Below are 26236 nucleotides of genomic sequence, written 5' to 3'. Positions count from 1 at the left end.
ATGAAATTGTGTTTGTGTTTTGCTTAATGCGTCTCATAACACGTCATACATGTGTTTGACCTTCTCCAGAGTTTCTTCATGTTTCCATCTGTGTTGGACCGCAGGTAAAACGAAGGGGAGGTAATTCTCAAAAATTACCGAAAAACATAAATTGCTATTCAGTAGCAGCTTAAATTAAAACAAAAAATGATTCCACATCTTGTCAAAAACTAACACTTAGTCAATGAAAACATGTCTTTAAAATAATTATATATTTTTTTCTTTGAAAGAACCTTTCCTCTTTCGCTGTCGTCACATGTGGAATCAAGCAAACTAGACTTGCCGAGGCTTTTAGTAAAAAAAACAAAAACCTAAAAATATGAATTCCAGAGTCATGGTGCAGGACTTGGTGTGGTGTATTGTGCAGTGGGGAAATAACATGTTTTGTATTGTCCGTGTGGGGTTTTGTCCATGTGGGGTATTTATTGTCGTGTGGGTTTTGTCCGTGTAGGGTATGGTCTGTGTGGGGTATTGTCTGTGTGGGGTATTGTCCATGAGGGGTATTGTCATGTGGGGTATTGTCATGTGAGGTATTGTCCATGCGGGGTATTGTCAGGTGGGGTATTGTCCATATGGGGTCTTGTCTTGGAGGTATTGTCCATATGGGGTATTGTCATGTGGGGGTATTGTCCATGCGGGGTATTGTCAGGTGGGGTATTGTCCATATGGGGTCTTGTCTTGGAGGTATTGTCCATATGGGGTATTGTCATGTGGGGGTATTGTCCGTGTGGGTTTTGTCTGTGTGTGGTATTGTCCATTCGGGGTATTGCTATGAGGGGTTTTGTCATGGGGGTATTGTCATGTGGGGTATTGTCCAAATTTGGTATCTTCTGTGAGGGGTATTGTCCGTGTGGATGTTGTCAGCTGAGATATTGTCATGTGGGGTATTGTCATGTGTGGTATTGTCATGTTGGGTTTTGTCCATGTGAGGTATTGTCATGTGGGATATTGTCCATGCAGGGTATTGTCATGTGGGGTATTGTCCATGTGGGGTATTGTCCATGCGGGGTATTGTCATGTGGGGTATTGTCATGTGGGGTATTGTCATGCGAGGTATTATCCATATAGGGTATTGTCATGTGGGGTATTGTCATGTGAGGTATTGTCATGTGGGGTTTTGTCCATGCAGGGTATTGTCATGTGGTTTTTTGTCCATGCGGGGTATTGTCTGAGGGGTATTGTCCATGTGGGGTATTGTCATGTGAGGTATTGTCTATATGGGGTATTGTCATGTGGGGTATTGTCCATGCAGGGTATTGTCATGTGTTTTTTTGTCCATGTGGGGTATTGTCCATATGGGGTATTGTCATGTGGGGTATTGTCATGCGGGGTATTGTCATGTGGGGTATTGTCATGTGGGGTATTGTCATGTGGGGTATTGTCATGTGGGGTATTGTCTTGTGGGTATCGTTTTGAGGGGTATTGTCGTGTGGGGTATTGTCATTTGGGTATTGTCTGTGTGGGGTATTGTCATGTGGGTATTGTCATGTGGGGTAACCCTGTGTCATGCACTCCATCCTATAGTCATGGTAGTGCCTATCTTACTGCATGGAATTGCAATACAGGGACTTGAAGAGTGCAAATGCATTGAGAAAATCCAGTTAGATTTTTTATGTAAACTTCCTTTGAAAAAGAGCACTCCATCAAATATGATATACGGGGAGCTTGGCAGAAACCCCCTTTATATCCTCCTATATGCAAGCAAGATGTCATTTCAGGCCCATATCGCATCAGGAAAAGCAACTAAACTCTCCTATACCTTGTAGAAACCGGTATTAGATGACACTGATGCTGAGAGTAATGGGAATAAATGGTTATTGTCAATTGAATCTATATTCATTAAGCCTGGATTGATGTATATATGGCGTACCCATTGTTTAGACTCACTAACATGTAGAGTGTCAAATAGATTACAATATGGTCATCGGACACGTTGGAATCATCAAAAGCTGTAACTTATCAAATATTTTAATCAGAACTTGAAACTGAAGAATATTTGGATACATCATCTCACAGACATGCAGTGGTCTGTAAATAATCGAGTCTGGACAGACAATCCAGAGATTGACAACATGAGCATCGATCCATGCAATTGGGATCGATGACATGCATCAACCAAGTCAGTGAGCCTGACCACCCGATCCCGTCAGTCGCCTTTTACTGCAAGCATGGGTTGCTGAAGACCTATTCTACCCCGGATCTTCACAGGGGGAGTCAAGCATGGGTTGCTGAAGACCTATTCTCCCCAGATCCTCACGGGGTGAGACAAGCATGGGTTGCTGAAGACCTATTCTAACCCGGATCTTCCTGGGAAGAGCCCTTGAAGTGCCATTTAATGCAAGATAATGTTATTAATGTGATATTAGAGACTTTGGTGATGAATTCCATGAAGTGTTCCATTGTAACTATCTTAAAAGCTGTAGATTTGATTAGTTATGAAGATATTATTACAATAGGTCAAATATGTTAAAATTCCACAGTTTGTTTAATGGTACAAAGTGTGTTAAACAAATTATCTGAGTTTTGTTCAATCACGACTCAAACATGCCCGACCTTTGGGTTAAAACAATATGTACACTGTGTTGCTGGAAATTGTTGTAAATTGTAAATAATCTGCCCTGAGGTGAGGTTACTTTGATATAATATGTATATCTTCATATGCTAATGTCTGTGGGATCTGTGAAGACCGGGGGTAGAATAGGTCTTAAGCAACCCATGCTTGTCTCCCCCTGTGAAGACTGGGGGTAGAATAGGTCTTCATCAAACCATGCTTATCTCCCCCTGTGAAGATTCGGGGTAGAATAGGTAGAGGAGTGCTGTGTGGCCCCGTTAACCCTCCACTCCTCGTCAGTAGTCCCTGCACTGCAAATCATGGGGAGTGCTGTGTGGCCCCTTTAACCCTCCACTCCCCGTCAGTAGTCCCTGCACTGCAAGTCATGGGGAGTGCTTTGTGGCCCCTTTAACCCTTCCATCCTCGTCAGTAGTCCCTGCACTGCAAGTCATGGGGAGTGCTGTGTGGCCCCTTTAACCCTCCCCTCCTCGTCAGTAGTCCCTGCACTGCAAGTCGTGAGGAGTGCTGTGTGGCCCCTTTAACCCTCCCCTCCTCGTCAGTAGTCCCTGTGTGGCCCCTTTAACCCTCCCCTCCTCGTCAGGAGTCCCTGCACTGCAAGTCGTGCGGGGTACAAGTGCCTGAGTTCATGTCAGGCTGACTCGCAACAAGCCTGGTAATGGTGAGTGATACTCAATTGATACTGGACTTTCCCAGTGATACATGGCACAAAGATTAACTTCCAACCAGCCCTACAAATCATCTAATCAACTAGAAAACTAAATCAATGGGCCCGAAGCTTCAGACAAGCATAATTAAATTGTATCTGTGAGAAGGTTCTTGTAGGCCAATATCGTATTTCAAGTAGTTCAACAACGATGAGTGCTGGTTAAACTGATGTCAAATCTCACAATGCCATTTACTGTACTGATCCCAAACCAGTTCACCTGCAGCTAAAGAAAACCTATGCAAAAACTTCCCCTTTGCGGTGAGTTACATGTACAAAGCCATCTCCTTCCTTGCAACGGAGATCAAGGCCAGATTGGGATGTTCAAGCGTTGTGGAAGAGCTGATTGAGCTGCCCGAGATGTCAGAGCTGCAAGAGCTGTGAAGACTTCAGACAAGTGTTGCCGTGTCCTACAGTTGGAGGTAGAGGGAAGACTTCAGACAAGTGTTGCCATGTCCTACAGTTGGAGGTAGAGGGGTGAAGACTTCAGACAAGTGTTGCCATGTCCTACAGTTGGAGGTAGAGGGGTGAAGACTTCAGACAAGTGTTGCCATGTCCTACAGTTGGAGGTAGAGGGAAGACTTCAGACAAGTGTTGCCATGTCCTACAGTTGGAGGTAGAGGGGTGAAGACTTGAGACAAGTGTTGCCATGTCCTACAGTTGGAGGTAGAGGGGTGAAGACTTGAGACAAGTGTTGCCATGTCCTACAGTTGGAGGTAGAGGGGTGAAGACTTCAGACAAGTGTTGCCATGTCCTACAGTTGGAGGTAGAGGGGTGAAGACTTCAGACAAGTGTTGCCATGTCCTACAGTTGGAGGTAGAAGGGTGAAGACTTCAGACAAGTGTTGCCATGTCCTACAGTTGGAGGTAGAGGTGTAAAGACTTCAGACAAGTGTTGCCATGTCCTACAGTTGGAGGTAGAGGTGTAAAGACTTCACAGAAGTGTTGCCATGTCCTACAGTTGGAGGTAGAGGGGTGAAGACTTCAGACAAGTGTTGTCACGTCCTACAGTTGGAGGCAGAGGGGTGAAGACTTCAGACAAGTGTTGCCATGTCCTACAGTTGGAGGCAGAGGGGTGAAGACTTCAGACAAGTGTTGCCATGTCCTACAGATGGAGATAGAGGTGTAAAGACTTGAGACAAGTGTTGCCATGTCCTACAGTTGGAGATAGAGGGGTGAAGACTTCAGACAAGTGTTGCCATGTCCTACAGTTGGAGGTAGAGGTGTAAAGACTTCAGGCAAGTGTTGCCATGTCCTACAGTTGGAGGTAGAGGGGTGAAGACTTCAGACAAGTGTTGCCATGTCCTACAGTTGGAGGCAGAGGGGTGAAGACTTGAGACAAGTGTTGCCGTGTCCTACAGTTGGAGGCAGAGGAATGAAGACTTCAGACAAGTGTTGCAATGTCCTACAGTTGGAGATAGAGGTGTGAAGACTTCAGACAAGTGTTGTCATGTCCTACAGTTGGAGGTAGAGGTGTGAAGACTTCAGACAAGTGTTGCAATGTCCTACGGTTGGAGGTAGAGGTGTAAAGACTTCAGACAAGTGTTGCCATGTCCTACAGTTGGAGGTAGAGGGGTGAAGACTTCAGACAAGTGTTGCAATGTCCTACAGTTGGAGATAGAGGTGTGAAGACTTCAGACAAGTGTTGTCATGTCCTACAGTTGGAGGTAGAGGTGTGAAGACTTCAGACAAGTGTTGTCATGTCCTACAGTTGGAGGTAGAGGTGTGAAGACTTCAGACAAGTGTTGCAATGTCCTACGGTTGGAGGTAGAGGTGTAAAGACTTCAGACAAGTGTTGCCATGTCCTACAGTTGGAGGTAGAGGGGTGAAGACTTCAGACAAGTGTTGCAATGTCCTACAGTTGGAGATAGAGGTGTGAAGACTTCAGACAAGTGTTGCCATGTCCTACAGTTGGAGGCAGAGGGGTGAAGACTTCAGACAAGTGTTGCCATGTCCTACAGTTGGAGATAGAGGTGTAAAGACTTGAGACAAGTGTTGCCATGTCCTACAGTTGGAGATAGAGGGGTGAAGACTTCAGACAAGTGTTGCCATGTCCTACAGTTGGAGATAGAGGTGTGAAGACCTTAGACAAGTGTTGTCATGTCCTACAGTTGGAGGTAGAGGTGTGAAGACTTCAGACAAGTGTTGCCATGTCCTACAGTTGGAGGTAGAGGGGTGAAGACTTCAGACAAGTGTTGCAATGTCCTACAGTTGGAGGTAGAGGGGTGAAGACTTCAGACAAGTGTTGCCATGTCCTACAGTTGGAGGTAGAGGGGTGAAGACTTCAGACAAGTGTTGCCGTGTCCTACAGTTGGAGGTAGACGGGTGAAGACTTGAGACAAGTGTTGCCGTGTCCTACAGTTGGAGGTAGAGGGGTGCAGACTTCAGACAAGTGTTGCCCAGTGAATCAGTCAGTGGGTGTTGTTTCAGGATGTATATAAGTCTATGTGAAATATGGATGTTGCTTCACTGTAGAACTTGGGCTAACAATCTTCAGTAGTACTTCATATGAAACCTGAGCTAATTATGGACACAAGCTAGACTGAGTGGACAGAATTACAGATCACCCCTGACAATCTGACAGATTAGGCAGGACTCCACACCAGCTTAAAACCACACAAGCTTTCAACAGAATTAGCATCTGTCATATCACCCTCATACATCACATGGTAGCGGTAGTTCCCAAGTAATATTGTTATACACTGATATGTACATGATAAGTGTTGTCTAATCTGCTTAGCTTTAATGCTACACCATGTGCAATGATGGGGAAGAATACTGGCTCCGTATATGTTACACATTGTCTGTTTCATAAAACATAATACAGAAGATGTGTCCCTTGGGACCAAGCTGCCTTCATCTCAGACTCACTGGTGGCAGGGAAATCATTGCATGAAGTATACAACGCCGGCTCCCTGATGGGGCGGATGTATAATGGTTTATATCCAAGGTAGTCAACAGGATGGATGTATTGTGGTATATCTCCTGGTTAGTGTTTGTTTGTTTGTTGTTCAATGATGCAATCAGCAATATTCCAACTATGTGATGCCCGGCTGTAAATAATCGAGTCTGGAGCAGACAATCCGGTGATTGACATCATGAGCATCGATCCAAGCAGTTGGGATATGATGACATGCATCAACCAAGTCAGTGAGCCTGACCACCTGATGGTATTAGTCGCCTCTGAAGACAAGCAGAGTCACCTTTTATGGCAAGCATGGGTTGCTGAAGACCTGTTCTACCCCGGATCTTCACGGGTCTCATCAGGGTGGATGTATGGTGGTTGAAGTACCTGTCATTGTGTTGGGATGGGGTGTCAGGGGTGTGTCTGGGTGTCTCAGGTGGGTGTCACTTACTTGTCACTGTGTGTGTGGGTAGGGGGTTGAGAGGGTGGCAAGAGGTGTTACTGTGTGCGAGGGTGGAGTGTCACAGTGTGTGTGGGGAGGGTCACAGGTGAGGGCTGGGGTCGGGGTACTGGGGTATTACTGTATGGGGTCAGGATGGGTGACAGGTGAGGGGTGGGGGTTGGGGTAGTGGAATATCACTGTGTGTGTGGGGAGGGGGCACAGGTGAGAGGTGGGGGTCGGGGTAGTGGAGTATCACTGTGTGGGGTCAGGGGGGTGGGGAGGGGGAGACAGGTGAGGGGTGGGGGTGGGGTAGTGGGGTATCATTGTGTGGGGCCAGGGGGCAAGGGGTCCAGGAGAGGGTCTGATACAGAAATAGTCAATGAATTATGACAACATGATCACTGTTTGCAAATCAGCAATGACAATTAGCATCTCTGAGTCGTGTAATTATGAATTAGACACTTCTTCTTCTACTTGCTAACTTTCAGGTACTTTGTCTCCTGTTCAACTAGTCCTAATCCAATTGTTTGTCCGCACGTCTTTCATGTCAACTCTGCGAGGAAGGAATGTGTGATTATTTATGTGCGAACATCCTGACAAGCATTTGAATAACTGATTAAGTTGTGATTAACGGCTTTAATTCTGCATCCTACATTCCCGGCACAGCTTGACTGTCAGGCCAACTGACAGCGGCGGCCGGCACACCATCAGCTAATTGCTCCCTATCATGTTATCTCGTCCTGAACGCGGCTCTGCTAAATATCACTGCATGTAGCCATGAATAGTGCAGCACAAACACCTGATCAGTGATGCTACTGATTTTATTGACTGAATTATTAACACCACTTCCCTGTAATCATTTTCTGGGGGAAAAAACAGTCCAGTAATAGCATACACAAACACTTATTCCTAAAACAGTTAGCTTGCTACAGGGGATAAGTAAAGCTATTGCTCATTTAAAGTTACACATGTCTTGGGAGTGATATGGTTTTATTACATCTATGTGGGGGGTTGTGGTTTCATTACATCTTTGTGTGGAGAGTTGTGGTTTTATAACATCTGTGAGTGGAGGGTTCTGGTTTTACTACATCTGTGTGTGGAGGGTTCTGGTTTTACTACATCTGTGTGTGGAGGGTTCTGGTTTTACTACATCTGTGTGTGGAGGGTTCTGGTTTTACTACATCTGTGTGTGGAGGGCTGTGGTTTTATTACATGTGTGTGTGGAGGGTTCTGGTTTTACTACATCTGTGTGTTGAGGGCTGTGGTTTTACTACATCTGTGTGTGGAGGGCTGTGGTTTTACTACATCTGTGTGTGGAGAGTTCTGGTTTTACCAGGGGCGGTCGGGTAGCCTAGTGGTTAAAGCGTTCGCTCATCAAGCCAAAGACCCGGGTTCGATTCCCGACATGGGTACAATGTGTGAAGCCCATTTCTGGTGTCCCCCGCCGTGATATTGCTGGAATATTGCTAAAAGCGGCGTAAAACCATACTCACTCACTCGCTCTGATTTTACTACATCTGTGTGTGGAGGGCTGTAGTTTTACTACATCTGTGTGTGGAGGGCTGTAGTTTTACTACATCTGTGTGTGGAGGGTTGTGGTTCTACTACATCTGTGTGTGGAGGGCTGTGGTTTTACTACATCTGTGTGTGGAGGGTTATGGTTTTACTACATCTGTGTGTGGAGGGTTGTAGTTTTACCACATCTGTGTGGAGGGATGTGGTTTTACTACATCTGTGTGTGGAGGGCTGTAGTTTTACTACATCTGTGTGTGGAGGTTATGGTTTTATTACATCTGTGTGTGGAGGGTTATGGTTTTACTACATCTGTGTGTGGAGGGTTGTGGTTTTACTACATCTGTGTGTGGAGGGCTGTAGTTTTACTACATCTGTGTGTGGAGGGCTGTAGTTTTACTACATCTGTGTGTGGAGGGTTATGGTTTTATCTACATCTGTGTGTGGAGGGCTGTGGTTTTACTACATCTGTGTATGGAGGGGCGTGGTTTTACTACATCTGTGTGTGGAGGGTTGGTGGTTTTACTACATCTGTGTGTGGAGGGCTGTGGTTTTACTACATCTGTGCGTGGAGGGCTGTGGTTTAATTACATCTATGTGAAGGGTTCTGGTTTTACTACATCTGTGCGAGGAGGGTTCTGGTTTTATTACATCTGTGTGTGGAGGGCTGTAGTTTTACTGCATCTGTGTGTGGAGGGTTGTGGTTTTATTACATCTGTGTGTGAAGGGCTGTAGTTTTACTACATCTGTGTGTGGAGGGCTGTAGTTTTACTACATCTGTGTGTGGAGGGCTGTAGTTTTACTGTATCTGTGTGTGGAGGTTATGGTTTTACTACATCTGTGTGTGGAGGGCTGTAGTTTTACTACATCTGTGTGTGGAGGGCTGTGGTTTTACTACATCTGTGTGTGGAGGGTTATGGTTTTACTACATCTGTGTGTGGAGGGTTGTAGTTTTACCACATCTGTGTGGAGGGATGTGGTTTTACTACATCTGTGTGTGGAGGGCTGTAGTTTTACTACATCTGTGTGTGGAAGGTTATGGTTTTATTACATCTGTGTGTGGAGGGTTATGGTTTTACTACATCTGTGTGTGGAGGGTTGTGGTTTTACTACATCTGTGTGTGGAGGGGCGTAGTTTTACTACATCTGTGTGTGGAGGGCTGTAGTTTTACTACATCTGTGTGTGGAGGGTTATGGTTTTATCTACATCTGTGTGTGGAGGGCTGTGGTTTTACTACATCTGTGTATGGAGGGGCGTGGTTTTACTACATCTGTGTGTGGAGGGTTGGTGGTTTTACTACATCTGTGTGTGGAGGGCTGTGGTTTTACTACATCTGTGCGTGGAGGGCTGTGGTTTAATTACATCTATGTGAAGGGTTCTGGTTTTACTACATCTGTGCGAGGAGGGTTCTGGTTTTATTACATCTGTGTGTGGAGGGCTGTAGTTTTACTGCATCTGTGTGTGGAGGGTTGTGGTTTTATTACATCTGTGTGTGAAGGGCTGTAGTCTTACTACATCTGTGTGTGGAGGGCTGTAGTTTTACTACATCTGTGTGTGGAGGGCTGTAGTTTTACTGTATCTGTGTGTGGAGGTTATGGTTTTACTACATCTGTGTGTGGAGGGCTGTAGTTTTACTACATCTGTGTGTGGAGGGCTGTAGTTTTACTACATCTGTGTGTGGAGGGTTGTGGTTTTACTACATCTGTGTGTGGAGGTTATGGTTTTACTACATCTGTGTGTGGAGGGCTGTGGTTTTACTACATCTGTGTGTGGAGGGCTGTAGTTTTACTACATCTGTGTGTGAGGGGTTGTGGTTTTATTACATCTGTGTGTGGAGGGTTATGGTTTTACTACATCTGTGTGTGGAGGGTTGTGGTTTTATTACATCTGTGTGTGGAGGGTTCTGGTTTTACTACATCTGTGTGTGGAGGGGCGTGGTTTTACTACATCTGTGTGTGGAGGGCTGTAGTTTTACTACATCTGTGTGTGGAGGGCTGTAGTTTTACTACATCTGTGTGTGGAGGGTTGTGGTTTTACTACATCTGTGTGTGGAGGTTATGGTTTTACTACATCTGTGTGTGGAGGGCTGCGGTTTTACTACATCTGTGTGTGGAGGGCTGTAGTTTTACTACATCTGTGTGTGAAGGGTTGTGGTTTTATTATATCTGTGTGTGAAGGGTTATGGTTTTACTACATCTGTGTGTGGAGGGTTGTGGTTTTATTACATCTGTGTGTGGAGGGTTATGGTTTTACTACATCTGTGTGTGGAGGGTTCTGGTTTTACTACATCTGTGTGTGGAGCGGCGTGGTTTTACTACATCTGTGTGTGGAGGGTTGTGGTTTTACTACATTTGTGTGTGGAGGGTTGTGGTTTTACTACATCTGTGTGTGGAGGGTTGTGGTTTTACTACATCTGTGTGTGGAGGGGCGTGGTTTAACAGCATCTCACGCCAAGCTTAGTCACCTTTTAAGGCACAAATGGTTTTCAGAAAACCTATTCTACCCGGATCTTCATGGTGGGTCTATGAAATATGTAGGCCAAAGACCATGAACAATACAAGCTGGTGAAATTTACATACAGTTTTGAACACAAAGATATTGACAAAGATATCCATGATAGATTTTCTTTTCTGATACACATAAGTGCATGAATGAGGACAGAAGGCCAGTCAAGTGGGCCTGGAAGATACCAGTCCTGGCTAACATTTACCAACGTTATGATTGCTAATTAAGATCTGGGACTATGTAAGACACCTGTTTTTGAACAGCAGTACTTTGCTGATTTGTCACATTAAACGAGAGGTGTGATGTCATCAAAGCTGCCGACTTGACAGAGCACACGTCCGGCCTGTCAACGTCGGGTTCATGTGAACAACTGTACATCTGTCAGAGCAGCCAGTCGTCATTCAGAATATTGGTCAAGATGAAAAGGAAGCATAAAACAGTGTGAATTCTTTAATTTGACAAACATTCCTATTTTGTGATCAGGTTTCACAGTCCCATGTATTTTTTCGAGAGTTAATTGCGACCTGCAAGAATAACATGGAAACCTGGGTGTCTCAACACAGCTGGTCATTCACGGAAGTGAGTGAGTGAGTGGGTTGGTGGGTGGGTGGGTGGGCGAGCGAGCGAGCGAGCGAGTGAGTGAGTGAGTGAGTGAGTGAGTGAGTGAGTGAGTGAGTGAGTGAGTGAGTGAGATTTTACACTGCTTTTGGCATCATTCCATTGATATCACAGCGGGGGACACCAGAAATGGGCTTCACACGTTGTACCTCTGTCGGCAGTCGTCCCCCGGTCTCCAGTGTGATGAGCAGATGCTTCAATCACTTGACTGATGACATTGTGTGATATTTTTAGAACATTTCGAATGGAAAGAAAATTGACAAGCCTGCTTATGAAACAAAGTGATATATGTTTACAGCGATACAGGATATGAAGTCAGCGAGCCTGACCACCCAATCCGGTTAGTCGCCTCTTATGACAAGTACAGTCACCTTTTACGGCAAGCTTCGGTTGCTTAAGACCTATTCTACCCTGGATCTTCACGGGTCGGATTCGAATGAAAATTATGGTATGTAAAATCATAAATATATCAAAATAATGTATTTTACTGGACTAATTTTTCTGCTTGTTCATTTACTCTCACATCAAACAACCACGTGATCTGGCGTCAGCTGACAGTGGATGAGTGCGCTATATTGTTGATCCCCAAATGGAGAAAGCAGGTGTTTGTTTACCTATACAACACAACCACTGAGGTAGCACAGGAAAATCTTATTCACCTTCAAACAATGACCTTCAACACCAAAGTGAATTTTTTTTTCTGAATTGATCACTTAAATCCTGCCACAGAACAATGAAGGGAAACATTAACTCTCAACACTTGATGAGTGAGTGAGTTGGGTTTAACACTGCTTTTAACAGTACTCCAGTTATATCATGGCGTGTCAGCTTAATGTTGGAGGAAAGCCCGAAGTGATGCGTGTCTCAAAAGTTTACCACTTCTGTGAAACCCACGAGCACGGGTAAGGTGTTGACAAACCTTGAAACATAATCGGGGCGAACCAGGATTCGAACCCACAATCATAGGTTTCAGGCGTGCCCAAGAGATGCAACTCTGCACAGCGAATCGTGGCGCCTCAGACGACTGGGTCCCCCGTGCCCACCAAACAACTTGGTCCCCCGTGCCCACCAAACAACTGGGTCCCCCGTTCCCCACACCCCCCAAGGACATGTGCAAAGGCTCAGTGAGATTGATGAAAACACAGAGTTGCATAAAATTTCATTTTCAAATGTAAAAAATATTTTTTTGGCTAGAAACGTCAACACCACATACAGAGGTCACTATTGGAATATTCCAAGTGATGAGACATCAGATTAAACACAAATAGTGTTGACCTTGATTGTTCTCTGATTCCTGAGACTAAACGGCTGATTGTGGTAAACACGTCTGCTAAACAATCTATATAATTGAACAAGTGTGTGTAATTTGGGTTTAACGCCTTTCTTAACAGTATTCCAGTTATATCATGACGTGTCAGCTTAATGTGGGAGGAAAGCCCGAAGTGATGCAGGTCTCAAACGTTTACCACTTCGGTGAAGTCCACGAGCACGGGTATGGTGCTGACAAACCTAGAATCATGATCCTAGCGAAATGGGATTCGAACCCACAATCACAGGTTTCTGGCGTGCCCAAGGGATGCAACTCTGCACAGCAAATCACGGTGCCTTAGCTGACTGGGCCACCTGTGCCCTCAACTGAACAAGTGACAATCACATATATCATTGTACTCATGAACAATTCCCGCAATAGTCGATAATACCAAGATATACAGGAATATTTATCCTTTGGTTTTCCCTTTCAGTGGTCAATGCTCACTACCCTATACAGGTAACAAAAACATATTTAGAAACACGCTGGAATCGGATATTTACAGGATTGGGAATCCTCTTGAAGGGAGGGGGAGTTAGACTCCATATGGGGCCAATCTCCATTTTTTATCCATAAAAGTATTAAACTTCAGTTAAACATGTTCCCCCGTTTATTCAGGGACAGATGGGAGGTTCGTACTTTGAATGCCTGAGGCTCTATGGGAACATCCTCACGTCTCACATCACCCAACAGTTTGTGTCCCCTTCCAGTGGTCAATGCCCAGTATCCAATACCGGTAACAAATACATATTTGTTAGCATCCAACTCGAAGTTCCAAGAAATGCGACATGACTGACAGGTTGAAGATGAAGATGCTGTCAAATACACTTTTATATTAAATCAAAGCATAAAAATATTTACCCAGAGATTCATAGATCAATTCTGAAGGAACCAGCTGACTTTATACTTTTGTCCAAATGACATTGCAGCGATTTTGATTGAGTAAAAGTTTTAAGTATTAGTTTGAGTATGAAATATCCATTTAAATTGTAATATTATCACCACACCTGTGATCAATGTATGCAAACTAAACTTTAGAGTTTGCTGTGGTTCAAAACCAGTTTTGCACGAACACCTGTGCATGTTCCAGGAATGCCAAAATTGCCCCCATTTTCAATATGGGGTAAGCAAAACATTTTCAATCTATGATATCTTGAGGAAAATTCTTCAAACCTATATAGTTGTATATTATAATAGTGAGTGAGTGAGTGAGTGAGTGAGTGAGTGAGTGAGTGAGTGAGTTTAGTTTTACACAGTTTTTAGCAATATTCCAGCAATAGCAATTCAATGTCGTCAATGGAACTATGGTCCTAGCCATGACGAGTGAATGCTTTCACCACTAGGCTACCACACCGCCCCTTACAATAAAGAATGTGATGCTGTCAATCTGAACGTATTGTTTGTTCTTACTTCAAATCCAGCAGTAATTGATGTGTCACTGCCAATTCCCCGTGTCCTGATCAACAACAGACGTGACAGCAGTCAAAGGGTTCAGCTGGATTCATTGCATAAACACGAACATTTAGAAAAATGTTAAACTGTGCGAGCACCTCACTAACAGGAGTACATATTGAGTTACTCCAAAAGCTTCCAGTTTACCGGGCCGTCACACTTCTAGTAAATCTCTACATTATTAGTCTGATAGATCAAAGATTTATTAGTGCGTACAGCACATCGGTATTCCGATACATACTGACAGTGTGCATGCACATTAATTATTCAGGTTGAAGTTGTAATATCATTGATGATCCATTTAGGAATGATTCAATAAAACCAATCTGCTTTTGAAGAATGAACTTTTCCCATGAGGAGCTTTTTGACTAATAGCTTTCGAACAGGTCCATAGACTGGAACGTGGAGACAGAGATTGTAACATCCTAACACCATCAATATTTCATTCCCATGTCTGGTCCGACACAGGCCTACACTTACAGGAAACACTGGAACAATATACCTCTACACAGACACAATACAGGCACAACACCTGCAGGAGATATAAGTAACAATATATCTCTACACAGACACAATACAGGCACGACACCTGCAGGAGATATAAGTAACAATATACCTCTACACAGACACATGACAGGCCTGACACCTGCAGGAGATATAAGTAACAATATACCTCTACACAGACACAATACAGGCACGACACCTGCAGGAGATATAAGTAACAATATACCTCTACACAGACACAAGACAGCCACAACACCTGCAGGAGATATAAGTAACAATATATCTCTACACAGACACAATACAGGCACGACACCTGCAGGAGATATAAGTAACAATATACCTCTACACAGACACAATACAGGCACAACACCTGCAGGAGATATAAGTAACAATATATCTCTACACAGACACAATACAGGCACGACACCTGCAGGAGATATAAGTAACAATATACCTCTACACAGACACAATACAGGCACGACACCTGCAGGAAATATAAGTAACAATATACCTCTACACAGACACAATACAGGCACGACACCTGCAGTAGATATAAGTAACCATATATCTCTACACAGACACAATACAGGCACAACACCTGCAGGAGATATAAGTAACAATATATCGCTACACCTGCAGGAGACATAAGTGACAATATATCTTACATCTGCAGGAGATATAAGTAACAATACACCTCTACACAGACACAATACAGGCACGACACCTGCAGGAAATATAAGTAACAATATATCGCCAGAGCTGCAGGAAATATAAGTAACAATATATCACTATACCAGCAGGAAATATAAGTAACAATATATCACTACACTACACCTGCAGGTGATATAAGTAACAATATATCAATATGTTTCCACATGATTTGAATAAATAAACTGGTAAAATATTCTGCAGGGCCATCTTGCAGTGAGACATCCTGGTTTTACATTCGAGTGTATTTGTTGTAAATCAACTTGCAAAGTGTTAAGAATACTGTGACTGGCACTGAAAGGGTTAAGCTGAGTTCAATACTTGTGTGTGTAAACAGTAATCGGCCCAAGCGATGTACATTCTACATGAGAGAGATTTAATGATTGGCAGAAGTACTCACCAAACAAGCTTTGTCACCAGCACCCTGCAACACACAAAACAACTTTATTAATATTTTTGCAAAAAATCATTTCATCTTCATTATGAGCGAAACAAACAATTCAATCAGATGTATACAACTCAAACGGTGACAGATGCGTGAACACGTGGCCTGTCAACTGCTCTGTGTCCTGCAATGCCCCCTAACCCACCCCGCCCCTATGCCCCCCTTGGGGTGCCCTGACCCAGCGAGCTGTAATCCCGCTGCACTAATGGATGTGATTCTTCATCAGCACAGCAACATGCAGGCATATTGGATGTTGTGCTATCTTTGATGTCCAGAGTGGCCATTTGCCCAGCTTTATTCACTGCAATAACTGTCAATTATCAGACACTATTTGTTTGCAGGAAAACTCAGATTTCATTTTTTGTCAGCCATGATGGAATGGAAAAGAGACAGCGCCATTCTCCCGGAAGGTGGAGCGTTTGAAGCAAGAAGGAAATTGGCCAGCAGGGGACATTTATGAGTCCTCCAGTCCCGAGCCCACAAGACTTCAGTAGAAATTACTCGTACAGCCCCTTCAAAGCCTGTTATTGAATTTCAATGAAACAACCGTCTTAAACTCATTTTTTAATTAATATGAAATACAGTTAAGAGAGGCTGTAGTGAGTATACATTCCACTACTGCATCAATATGACCCTTCTCTTGGACAGGCTACACCGTACTGCATCAATATGACCCTTCTCTTGGACAGACTACGCCGTACTGCATCAATATGACCCTTCTCTTGGACAGGCTACACCGTACTGCATCAATATGACCCTTCTCTTGGACAGACTACGCCGTACTGCATCAATATGACCCTTCTCTTGGACAGGCTACACCGTACTGCATCAATATGACCCTTCTCTTGAACAGACTACGCTGTACTGCATCAATATGACCCTTATCTTGAACAGACTATGCTGTACTGCATCAATATGACCCTTATCTTGAACAGACTACGCTGTACTGCATCAATATGACCCTTCTCTTGGACAGACTACGCTGTACTGCATCAATATGACCCTTCTCTTGGACAGGCTTCACCGTACTGCATCAATATGACCCTTACCTTGAACAGACTACGCTGTACTGCATCAATATGACCCTTATCTTGAACAGACTACGCTGTACTGCATTAATATGACCCTAATCATGAACAGACTACGCCGTACTGCATCAATATGACCCTTCTCTTGGACAGGCTACACCGTAGTGCATCAATATGACCCTTCTCTTGGACAGGCTACACCGTTCTGCATCAATATGACCCTTATCTTGAACAGACTACGCCGTACTGCATCAATATGACCCTTCTCTTGGACAGGCTACACCGTACTGCATCAATATGACCCTTCTCTTGGACAGACTACGCCGTACTGCATCAATATGACCCTTCTCTTGGACAGGCTACACCGTACTGCATCAATATGACCCTTCTCTTGGACAGGCTACACCGTACTGCATCAATATCACCCTTACCTTGAACAGACTACGCTGTACTGCATCAATATGACCCTTATCTTGAACAGACTACGCTGTACTGCATCAATATGACCCTTATCTTGAACAGACTACGCTGTCCTGCATCAATATGACCCTAATCATGAACAGACTACGCCGTACTGCATCAATATGACCCTAATCATGAACAGACTACGCCGTACTGCATCAATATGACCCATCTCTTGGACAGGCTACACCGTACTGCATCAATATGACCCTAATCATGAACAGACTACGCCATACTGCATCAACATGACCCTTCTCTTGGACAGACTACGCTGTACTGCATCAGTATGACCCTTATCTTGAACAGACAATGCCATACTGCATCAATATGACCCTTCTCTTTGACAGACTACGCCATACTGCATCAATATGACCCTTATCTTGAACAGACAACGCCATACTGCATCAATATGACCCTTCTCTTTGACAGACTACGCCATACTGCATCAATATGACCCTTATCTTGAACAGACAACGCCATACTGCATCAATATGACCCTTCTCTTGGACAGACTACGCCATACTGCATCAATATGACCCTTATCTTGAACAGACTACGCTGTACTGCATCAATATGACCCTTCTCTTGGACAGACTACGCCGTACTGCATCAATATGACCCTTCTCCTGAACAGACTACGCTGTACTGCATCAATATGACCCTTATCTTGAACAGACTACGCTATACTGCATCAATATGACCCTTATCTTGGACAGACTACGCCGTACTGCATCAATATGACCCTTATCTTGAACAGACTATGGCCAACTGCAACCACTGACCACTGAACAGGCTATACAGTAACAGAGGTAGCAGGAAGAGAGTGGTTCAAGGTTTTTCTGTATCAATGAGAAAACCATCAACTTGTTCTTTGAATAAAAAGATCTTTACATTGTAGGAAGCCATTATTATCATGTGATGTGTAGCTGACTTTTTTACCACCCCACTTTGAACTTGAAACTTTTTATTCGTCTCCCATCAAACAAAGAGTAAATGAGTGATCCCAGCATAATGGCACCGGTCAGCGCCACCTGATCACTACAAGCAAAGAGATCGTGGTCATGTGACCTGCAGGCTCCATCTCTTCACTGGGTGATAAAACAGTGCTATCTTCCTCAGTATGTTAGATGATAAAACAGTGCTATCTTCCTCAGTATGTTAGATGATAAAACAGTGCTATCTTCCTCAGTATGTTAGATGATAAAACAGTGCTATCTTCCTCAGTATGTTAGATGATAAAACAGTGCTATCTTCCTCAGTATGTTAGATGATAAAACAGTGCTATCTTCCTCAGTATGTTAGATGATAAAACAGTGCTATCTACCTTAGTATGTTAGATGATAAAACAGTGCTATCTTCCTCAGTATGTTAGATGATAAAACAGTGCTATCTTCCTCAGTATGTTAGATGATAAAACAGTGCTATCTTCCTCAGTATGTTAGATGATAAAACAGTGCTATCTTCCTCAGTATGTTAGATGATAAAACAGTGCTATCTTCCTCAGTATGTTAGATGATAAACAGTGCTATCTTCCTCAGTATGTTAGATGATAAAACAGTGCTATCTTCCTCAGTATGTTAGATGATAAAACAGTGCTATCTTCCTCAGTATGTTAGATGATAAAACAGTGCTATCTTCCTCAGTATGTTAGATGATAAAACAGTGCTATCTTCCTCAGTACATCGGATGATAAAACAGTGCTATCTTCCTCATTACATTGAATGATAAAAAAGTGCTATCTTCCTCAGTATGTTAGATGATAAAACAGTGCTATCGTCCTCAGTACATTGGATGATAAAACAGTGCTATCTTCCTCAGTATGTTAGATGATAAAACAGTGCTATCTTCCTCAGTATGTTAGATGATAAAACAGTGCTATCTTCCTCAGTACGTTAGATGATAAAACAGTGCTATCATCCTCAGTACATTGGATGATAAAACAGTGCTATCTTCCTCAGTATGTTAGATGATAAAACAGTGCTATCTTCCTCAGTACATTAGATGATAAAACAGTGCTATCTTCCTCAGTATGTTAGATGATAAAACAGTGCTATCTTCCTCAGTATGTTAGATGATAAAACAGTGCTATCTTCCTCAGTACATTGGATGATAAAACAGTGCTATCTTCCTCAGTATGTTAGATGATAAAACAGTGCTATCTTCCTCAGTATGTTAGATGATAAAAAAGTGCTATCTTCCTCAGTATGTTAGATGATAAAACAGTGCTATCTTCCTCAGTACATTTGATGATAAAACAGTGCTATCTTCCTCAGTATGTTAGATGAAAACATAGTGCTATCTTCCTCAGTACATAAGATGATAAAACAGTGTTATCTTCCTCAGTGCTATCAGATATGAGAACTGACTATCAAATGTGATAACTGACTATCTGATGTGAGAAGTGACTTCCAGATGTGAGAACTATCAGATGTGAGAACTATCAGATGTGAGAACTGACTACCATATGTGAGAACTTTCAGATGTGAGAACTGACTATCAGATGTGAGAACTGACTATCAGATGTGAGAACTGACTATCTGATGTGAAAAGTTACTACCAGATGTGAGAACTATCAAATGTGAGAACTATCATGTATGAGAACTGACCCACAGGTGTGAGAACTGACTATCAGATGTGAGAACTGACTACCAGATGTGAGAACTATCAGATGTGAGAACTATAAGATGTGAGAACTATCAGATGTGAGAACTATCTGATGTGAGAACTGACTACCAGATTTGAAGACTGACTACCAGATGTGAGAAATGACTACCAGATGTGAAAACTGACTATCAGATGTGAGAACTATCAGATGTGAGAACTATCTGATGTGAGAACTGACTACCAGATTTGAAGACTGACTCACAGATGTGAGAACTATCAGATGTGATAACTATCAGATGTGAGAACTGAGTACCAGATGTGAGAACTGACTACCAGATGTGAGAACTGACTACCAGATGTGAGAACTGAGTACCAGATGTGAGAACTGACTACCAGATGTGAGAACTGACTACCAGATGTGAGAACTATCAGATGTGAGAACTGACTACCAGATGTGAGAACTGACTTTGAGATGTGAGAACTATCTGATGTGAGAACTGACTACCAGATGTGAGAACTGACTATCAGATGTGATAACTATCAGAGGTGATAACTATCAGATGTGAGAACTGTCAGATGTGAGAACTATCAGATGTGAGAACTATCAGATGTGAGAACTGTCAGATGTGAGAACTATCATGTGTGAGAACTGACCCACAGGTGTGAGAACTGACTATCAGATGTGATAACTATCAGATGTGAGAACTGACTACCAGATGTGAGAACTGACTATCAGAGTTGGGAACTATCAAATGTGAAAACTATCAGGTGTGAGAACTGTCAGATGTGATAACTGACTATCAGAGGTGAGAACTATCAGATGTGAGAACTGAGTACCAGATGTGAGAACTATCAGATGTGAGAACTGAGTATCAGATGTGAGTGAGTGAGTTTGGTTTAACGCCGCTTTTAGCAATATTCCAGCAATATCACGGCGAGGGACACCAGAAATGGGCTTCACACATTGTACCCATGTCGGGGATCGAACCCGGGACTTCGGTGTGACGAGCGAACGCTTTAACCACTATCAGATGTGAGAACTATCAAATGTTAGAACTGACTATCAGATGTGAGAACTGAGTACCAGATGTGAGAACTGACTACCAGATGTGAGAACTGACTACCAGATGTGAGAACTGACTATCAGATGTGAGAACTATCAGCTGTGAGAACTGACTACCAGATGTGAGAACTGAGTATCAGATGTGAGAACTGACTACCAGATGTGAGAACTGACTACCAGATGTGAGGACTATCAGATGTGAGAACTGAGTACCAAATGTGAGGACTATCAGATGTGAGAACTGACTACCAGATGTGAGAACTGACTACCAGATGTGAGAACTGAGTACCAGATGTGAGAACTGAGTACCAGATGTGAGAACTGACTACCAGATGTGAGAACTGACTACCAGATGTGAGGACTATCAGATGTGAGAACTGAGTACCAAATGTGAGGACTATCAGATGTGAGAACTGAGTACCAAATGTGAGGACTATCAGATGTGAGAACTGACTACCAGATGTGAGAACTGAGTACCAGATGTGAGAACTGACTACCAGATGTGAGAACTGACTACCAGATGTGAGGACTATCAGATGTGAGAACTGAGTACCAAATGTGAGGACTATCAGATGTGAGAACTGAGTACCAAATGTGAGGACTATCAGATGTGAGAACTGACTACCAGATGTGAGAACTGAGTACCAGATGTGAGAACTGACTACCAGATGTGAGAACTGACTACCAGATGTGAGGACTATCAGATGTGAGAACTGAGTACCAGATGTGAGAACTGAGTACCAGATGTGAGAACTGACTACCAGATGTGAGATCTGAGTATCAGATGTGAGAACTATCAGATGTGAGAACTGAGTACCAGATGTGAGAACTGAGTACCAGATGTGAGAACTGAGTACCAGATGTGAGATCTGAGTATCAGATGTGAGAACTGACTACCAGATGTGAGATCTGAGTATCAGATGTGAGAACTATCAGATGTGAGAACTGAGTACCAGATGTGAGAACTGAGTACCAGATGTGAGAACTGACTACCAGATGTGAGATCTGAGTATCAGATGTGAGAACTATCAGATGTGAGAACTGAGTACCAGATGTGAGAACTGAGTACCAGATGTGAGAACTGACTACCAGATGTGAGATCTGAGTATCAGATGTGAGAACTATCAGATGTGAGAACTGAGTATCAGATGTGAGGACTACCAGATGTGAGAACTGACTACCAGATGTGAGGACTATCAGATGTGAGAACTGAGTACCAGATGTGAGAACTGACTACCAGATGTGGGGACAGGTTGCTTGTTGCTGTCGGCTGTCCACAATCACCAGGAGGTGGTACATGGATGTTTAAATGTCATTAACTTGTTGCCTGGTAGAAGCAGCGAGCTTCACACTGCTGTCTGCTTGATGTTACGCCCGGCCTGATGGTGTCACAAGCCCTTGATTGCAGCCCGGCAATAGACATAGGCTTGAAGTGGGTGTCCCTCCTCTCACTGATCTGGGCTGCTAACTACATGCTCCAGGATGAGCAAGCAGTGAGCTGGCATCAAAGCATACTGTCCTGTTCCTCCCTTCATCTTCCTATGACAGCCGCAATTAGATTAGCATCATCTCCCCACCATCTGAAGCAGGCCGACAGACATGCTGGATACTGATATCATTGAAACAGTTTGATGTCATCCACCACAACATCGGAACAGACAGAGGCCAGGTGAGATTAAGGCCTGCTTCAAACCAGAGCTTCACTTAACATTTCAGTGGAAGCACTCAGTGGAAGCACTCAGCGCATGACTCCCAACACCCTCTAATAGTTCTGTTGTGTGAATCTGCTTCAAGAACATACACATTGTACATGTACATATTGTCATACAGACCATTAGTGACTGTCATAAAGGCCGACCCACACAGCACTCACTGACTGTCATACAGGCCGACCCACACAGCACTCACTGACTGTCATACAGGCCGACCCACACAGCACTCACTGACTGTCATACAGGCCGACCCTCACAACAATCACTGACTGTCATACAGGCCGACCCACACAGCACTCACTGACTGTCATACAGGCCGACCCACACAGCACTCACTGACTGTCATACAGGCCGACCCACACAGCACTCACTGACTGTCATACAGGCCGACCCACACAGCACTCACTGACTGTCATACAGGCCGACCCACACAGCACTCACTGACTGTCATACAGGTCGACCTTCACAACAATCACTGACTGTCATACAGGCCGACCCACACAGCACTCACTGACTGTCATACAGGCCGACCCACACAGCACTCACTGACTGTCATACAGGCCGACCCACACAACAATCACTGTAAGAGGTCTGTGTCCCCACAGCCAGCCCACACATGAGGACATGCCTAAAATGTCCTGTGTGGTAGTGTGCACCTAAATGACTTGATGATTGCTGCTAATTAAAAGACGACGGTCACAGTTGCTGGGAGTTATGAGGTTGCATCCAATGGGGATTTTATGATGTTTAATGATGAATCCAAACCGGATGGGTGGTTGTCAGACCAGTCACTTACTCCTGACCAGCGTCCACTTGCTGGCAGCACCATTGATTCCCAGCAACGAGATGAGCCGTGGTTTAATGAAGACAGAGATGCCATTGGGCAAATAAACTCCTCACATTTCTGTGCTAAGGGCAATAAAATCATGACAAATAGAGCCACAACCATCATCCCCCAACAGGCAGGAGGTTGTTTACACGGGCAGTAAATATTGGCCATCCAGTTACAAACACGAGGGATGTCAGATTCTACCCTATAAAATATTGACAATTTGGAGATGCACAGTGACCAATATGATAGCTGGTAATGAGATATGTTTGTATGTTTGTTGTTTAACACCGCACTCGACAATATTCCAGCTATTGCTTACTATCTGTAAGTAATTGAGTCTGGACCAGACATTCCAGTGAGCATCTGTCTATGCAATTGGGATACAATGACATGCATCAACCAAGTCAGTGAGACTGACCACCCGATCCCGTTAGTCGCCTCCTATGACAAGCATAGTCGCCTTCATGGGTTGCTGAAGACCTATTCTAGCCTGGATCTTCTAGGGCTGCTGGTGAGCAGAGCCATGACAGCTCTCCTCCCAACAGGATGGGCGGTCAGGCTCGCTGACTTTGTTGATGCATGTCATTGAATCCCAATTGCGTGGATCGATGCTCGTGATATCAATCACTGGATGGTCTGGTCCCGACTCGATTATTTACAGACCGCCATCATATAGCTGGAATATTCCTGTGTTTGGCGTTAAACAACAAACAAACAAATCATGAGTCTGATCAATCTGAGAAGACATTGCATATCGACAGTGAGGACACCTGGTGTTCAAGGTCAACATATCCTGTCCTGCAAGTTGCCAATCGACAGTCAAAGTCAAGGTCACGACACAGTTGGCCCAACAACATTTCAATGGACTTCGCAATATGGGGTTGAAAAATTCTTCTCCGTTTCGCTATCAATATTTGTGCAGACATAAAGACTATTTTCAGTACATAGATCAAGCATGACTCCGCTGTCATATTTCCAGTTCTGCCAGGTAAATTACGCCTGTATTTCGTTAACTAGCTGTTATTTTTAGGTAATAGGGAAGCATGTTGCGTATGTAGCCACATGTAAAGTCTGTGATGTGTTTGCCAAATGTTTCCTGTTCCCAGGTGGGCCACACATTCCCATGCATTGAGCTAGTTCAGGCAGACAGATCACCACGAAGAGCGATTGGGCAAGGGTCAAGAAGTGAAGCAGTTGTTTCATGATGAACACTGCAAGTTTTTCAGATCGATGGTGCTGTGGGCATGGAAGCCGAACATCTCTCTTGTTCTTGAAGAATCACTTGCTGCCTGATGAATGTTCCAGCTCCAATGAAGATACAATACGTTGCCACGTTTTTTGGACATAAAAGCATTTTTTGTATGACAGAAAGTTGTTTTCTGCAGTTTTACATGTAGCAGCATGAAGTAGGAAAGTCCAACATTTGTATTGTCAAACAGCTGTATTGTTTGACAGGCATTTCTAAGACATTGACGGATGACAAAGTAGACAACAGTCTATGGATAACTTCATTATTATGCTGTAATAGCGATTGTTCGGGATAGATCCTTACACTGTTGTCAAGCAAGGAATCTTAATCTTACAGAGTAAGGATCTATAACAGAACATAGCAAATATTTGTACATGAGTATATTTTCTTCTGGATTGAAAATGTAAAATTTGCAGCAGTTTTATTTTTTACTAACATATATGTGGTTTATTCAACATGCTTAAAAAAACTGTTGGTATATTTCAAGTTCATTCTTGATTGCAGTTAGATGGATTGTACACGGGATGTGGGATTTTCTGACTGGTTTCTGCATTTTATGCCCCAGTGTTCTGTGTAAGACATGTTGCTGGAGAGAGGTGTTTATCTAACAGTGTTCTGTGTAAGTCATGTTCCTGGAGAGAGGTGTTTATCTAACAGTGTTCTGTATAAGTCATGTTCCTGGAGAGAGGTGTTTATCCCCCAGTGTTCTGTATAAGTCATGTTGCTGGAGAGAGGTGTTTATCCCCCAGTGTTCTGTGTAAGTCATGTTCCTGGAGTGAGGTGTTTATCCCCCAGTGTTCTGTATAAGTCATGTTGCTGGAGAGAGTTGTTTATCCCCCAGTGTTCTGTGTAAGTCATGTTGCTGGAGAGAGGTGTTTATCCCCCAGTGTTCTGTATAAGTCATGTTCCTGGAGAGAGGTGTTTATCCAACAGTGTCACTTGATGTCAAACTCAGGTTGACAACGACAAGACTAACCATCCCATGTCTCCTATTTTTTTATGTTATGTATTTCGTGAACAACATGAAGAAATAATGTTTTTTTTCTTGAAGTTGTCTTGAAAAGGTCAAAGTGGAGAACATGACAAACTAACTCCCAGTGCTCCACATCCCAAGGGCAGATACGCAGCGTCTCCTGGCGGCAGATGACGGGTGCATGTTAAAGATGTCTCCAAGACACACAATCCTGGCGGATATCCTGCAAGTAGTAGACTACAATACTTGGAGTGCATCAATCTCCAGCACCCACATGCATCCCCCTCATCGTCCCCCCACAAACCAGTAATGGATCAAACAGGAAATTGTATATGCTATAATTGGAACAGCAAAAAGTACACCAATCTTTTTTCAGATCAAGCGAAGTTGAAATGGGGCCCGTTTTATAAGTATGCTGAGGAGAGAGAGTTGATGCCCCGGGGTTCTCCCCTCTCAGCCAACGTGATCATTATAACGCCACACCTCCTTCAGTAGGGGACAGAAGCTCTCCCCCCCTCCCCCCTCCCAGTCAACGTGATCATTATAACTCCACACCTCCTTCAGTAGGGGACAGAAGCTCTCCCCCCCTCCCCCCTCCC

The 26236-nt window shown here is 43.7% G+C and overlaps 1 protein-coding gene across 2 annotated transcripts in view; it reads right to left on the bottom strand.

The window, feature by feature from the left end:
- The window catches only part of LOC139477913 (uncharacterized), a 263405-nt gene that overhangs the window by 52484 nt on the left and 184685 nt on the right, over window positions 1–26236 (bottom strand). For both annotated transcript variants that reach the window (XM_071260356.1, XM_071260357.1), the window contains exon 5: window positions 15670–15693. In XM_071260356.1, the coding sequence (XP_071116457.1) occupies window positions 15670–15693 (24 nt within the window). The remainder of the gene's footprint in view (window positions 1–15669; window positions 15694–26236) is intronic.

Source organism: Haliotis cracherodii, unplaced genomic scaffold (genome assembly GCF_022045235.1).
Source record: "Haliotis cracherodii isolate W230 unplaced genomic scaffold, xgHalCrac1.p SCAF_37, whole genome shotgun sequence".
NCBI classification, from domain to species: domain Eukaryota; kingdom Metazoa; phylum Mollusca; class Gastropoda; order Lepetellida; family Haliotidae; genus Haliotis; species Haliotis cracherodii.
This window is presented reverse-complemented; position numbering and strand designations above follow the sequence as displayed.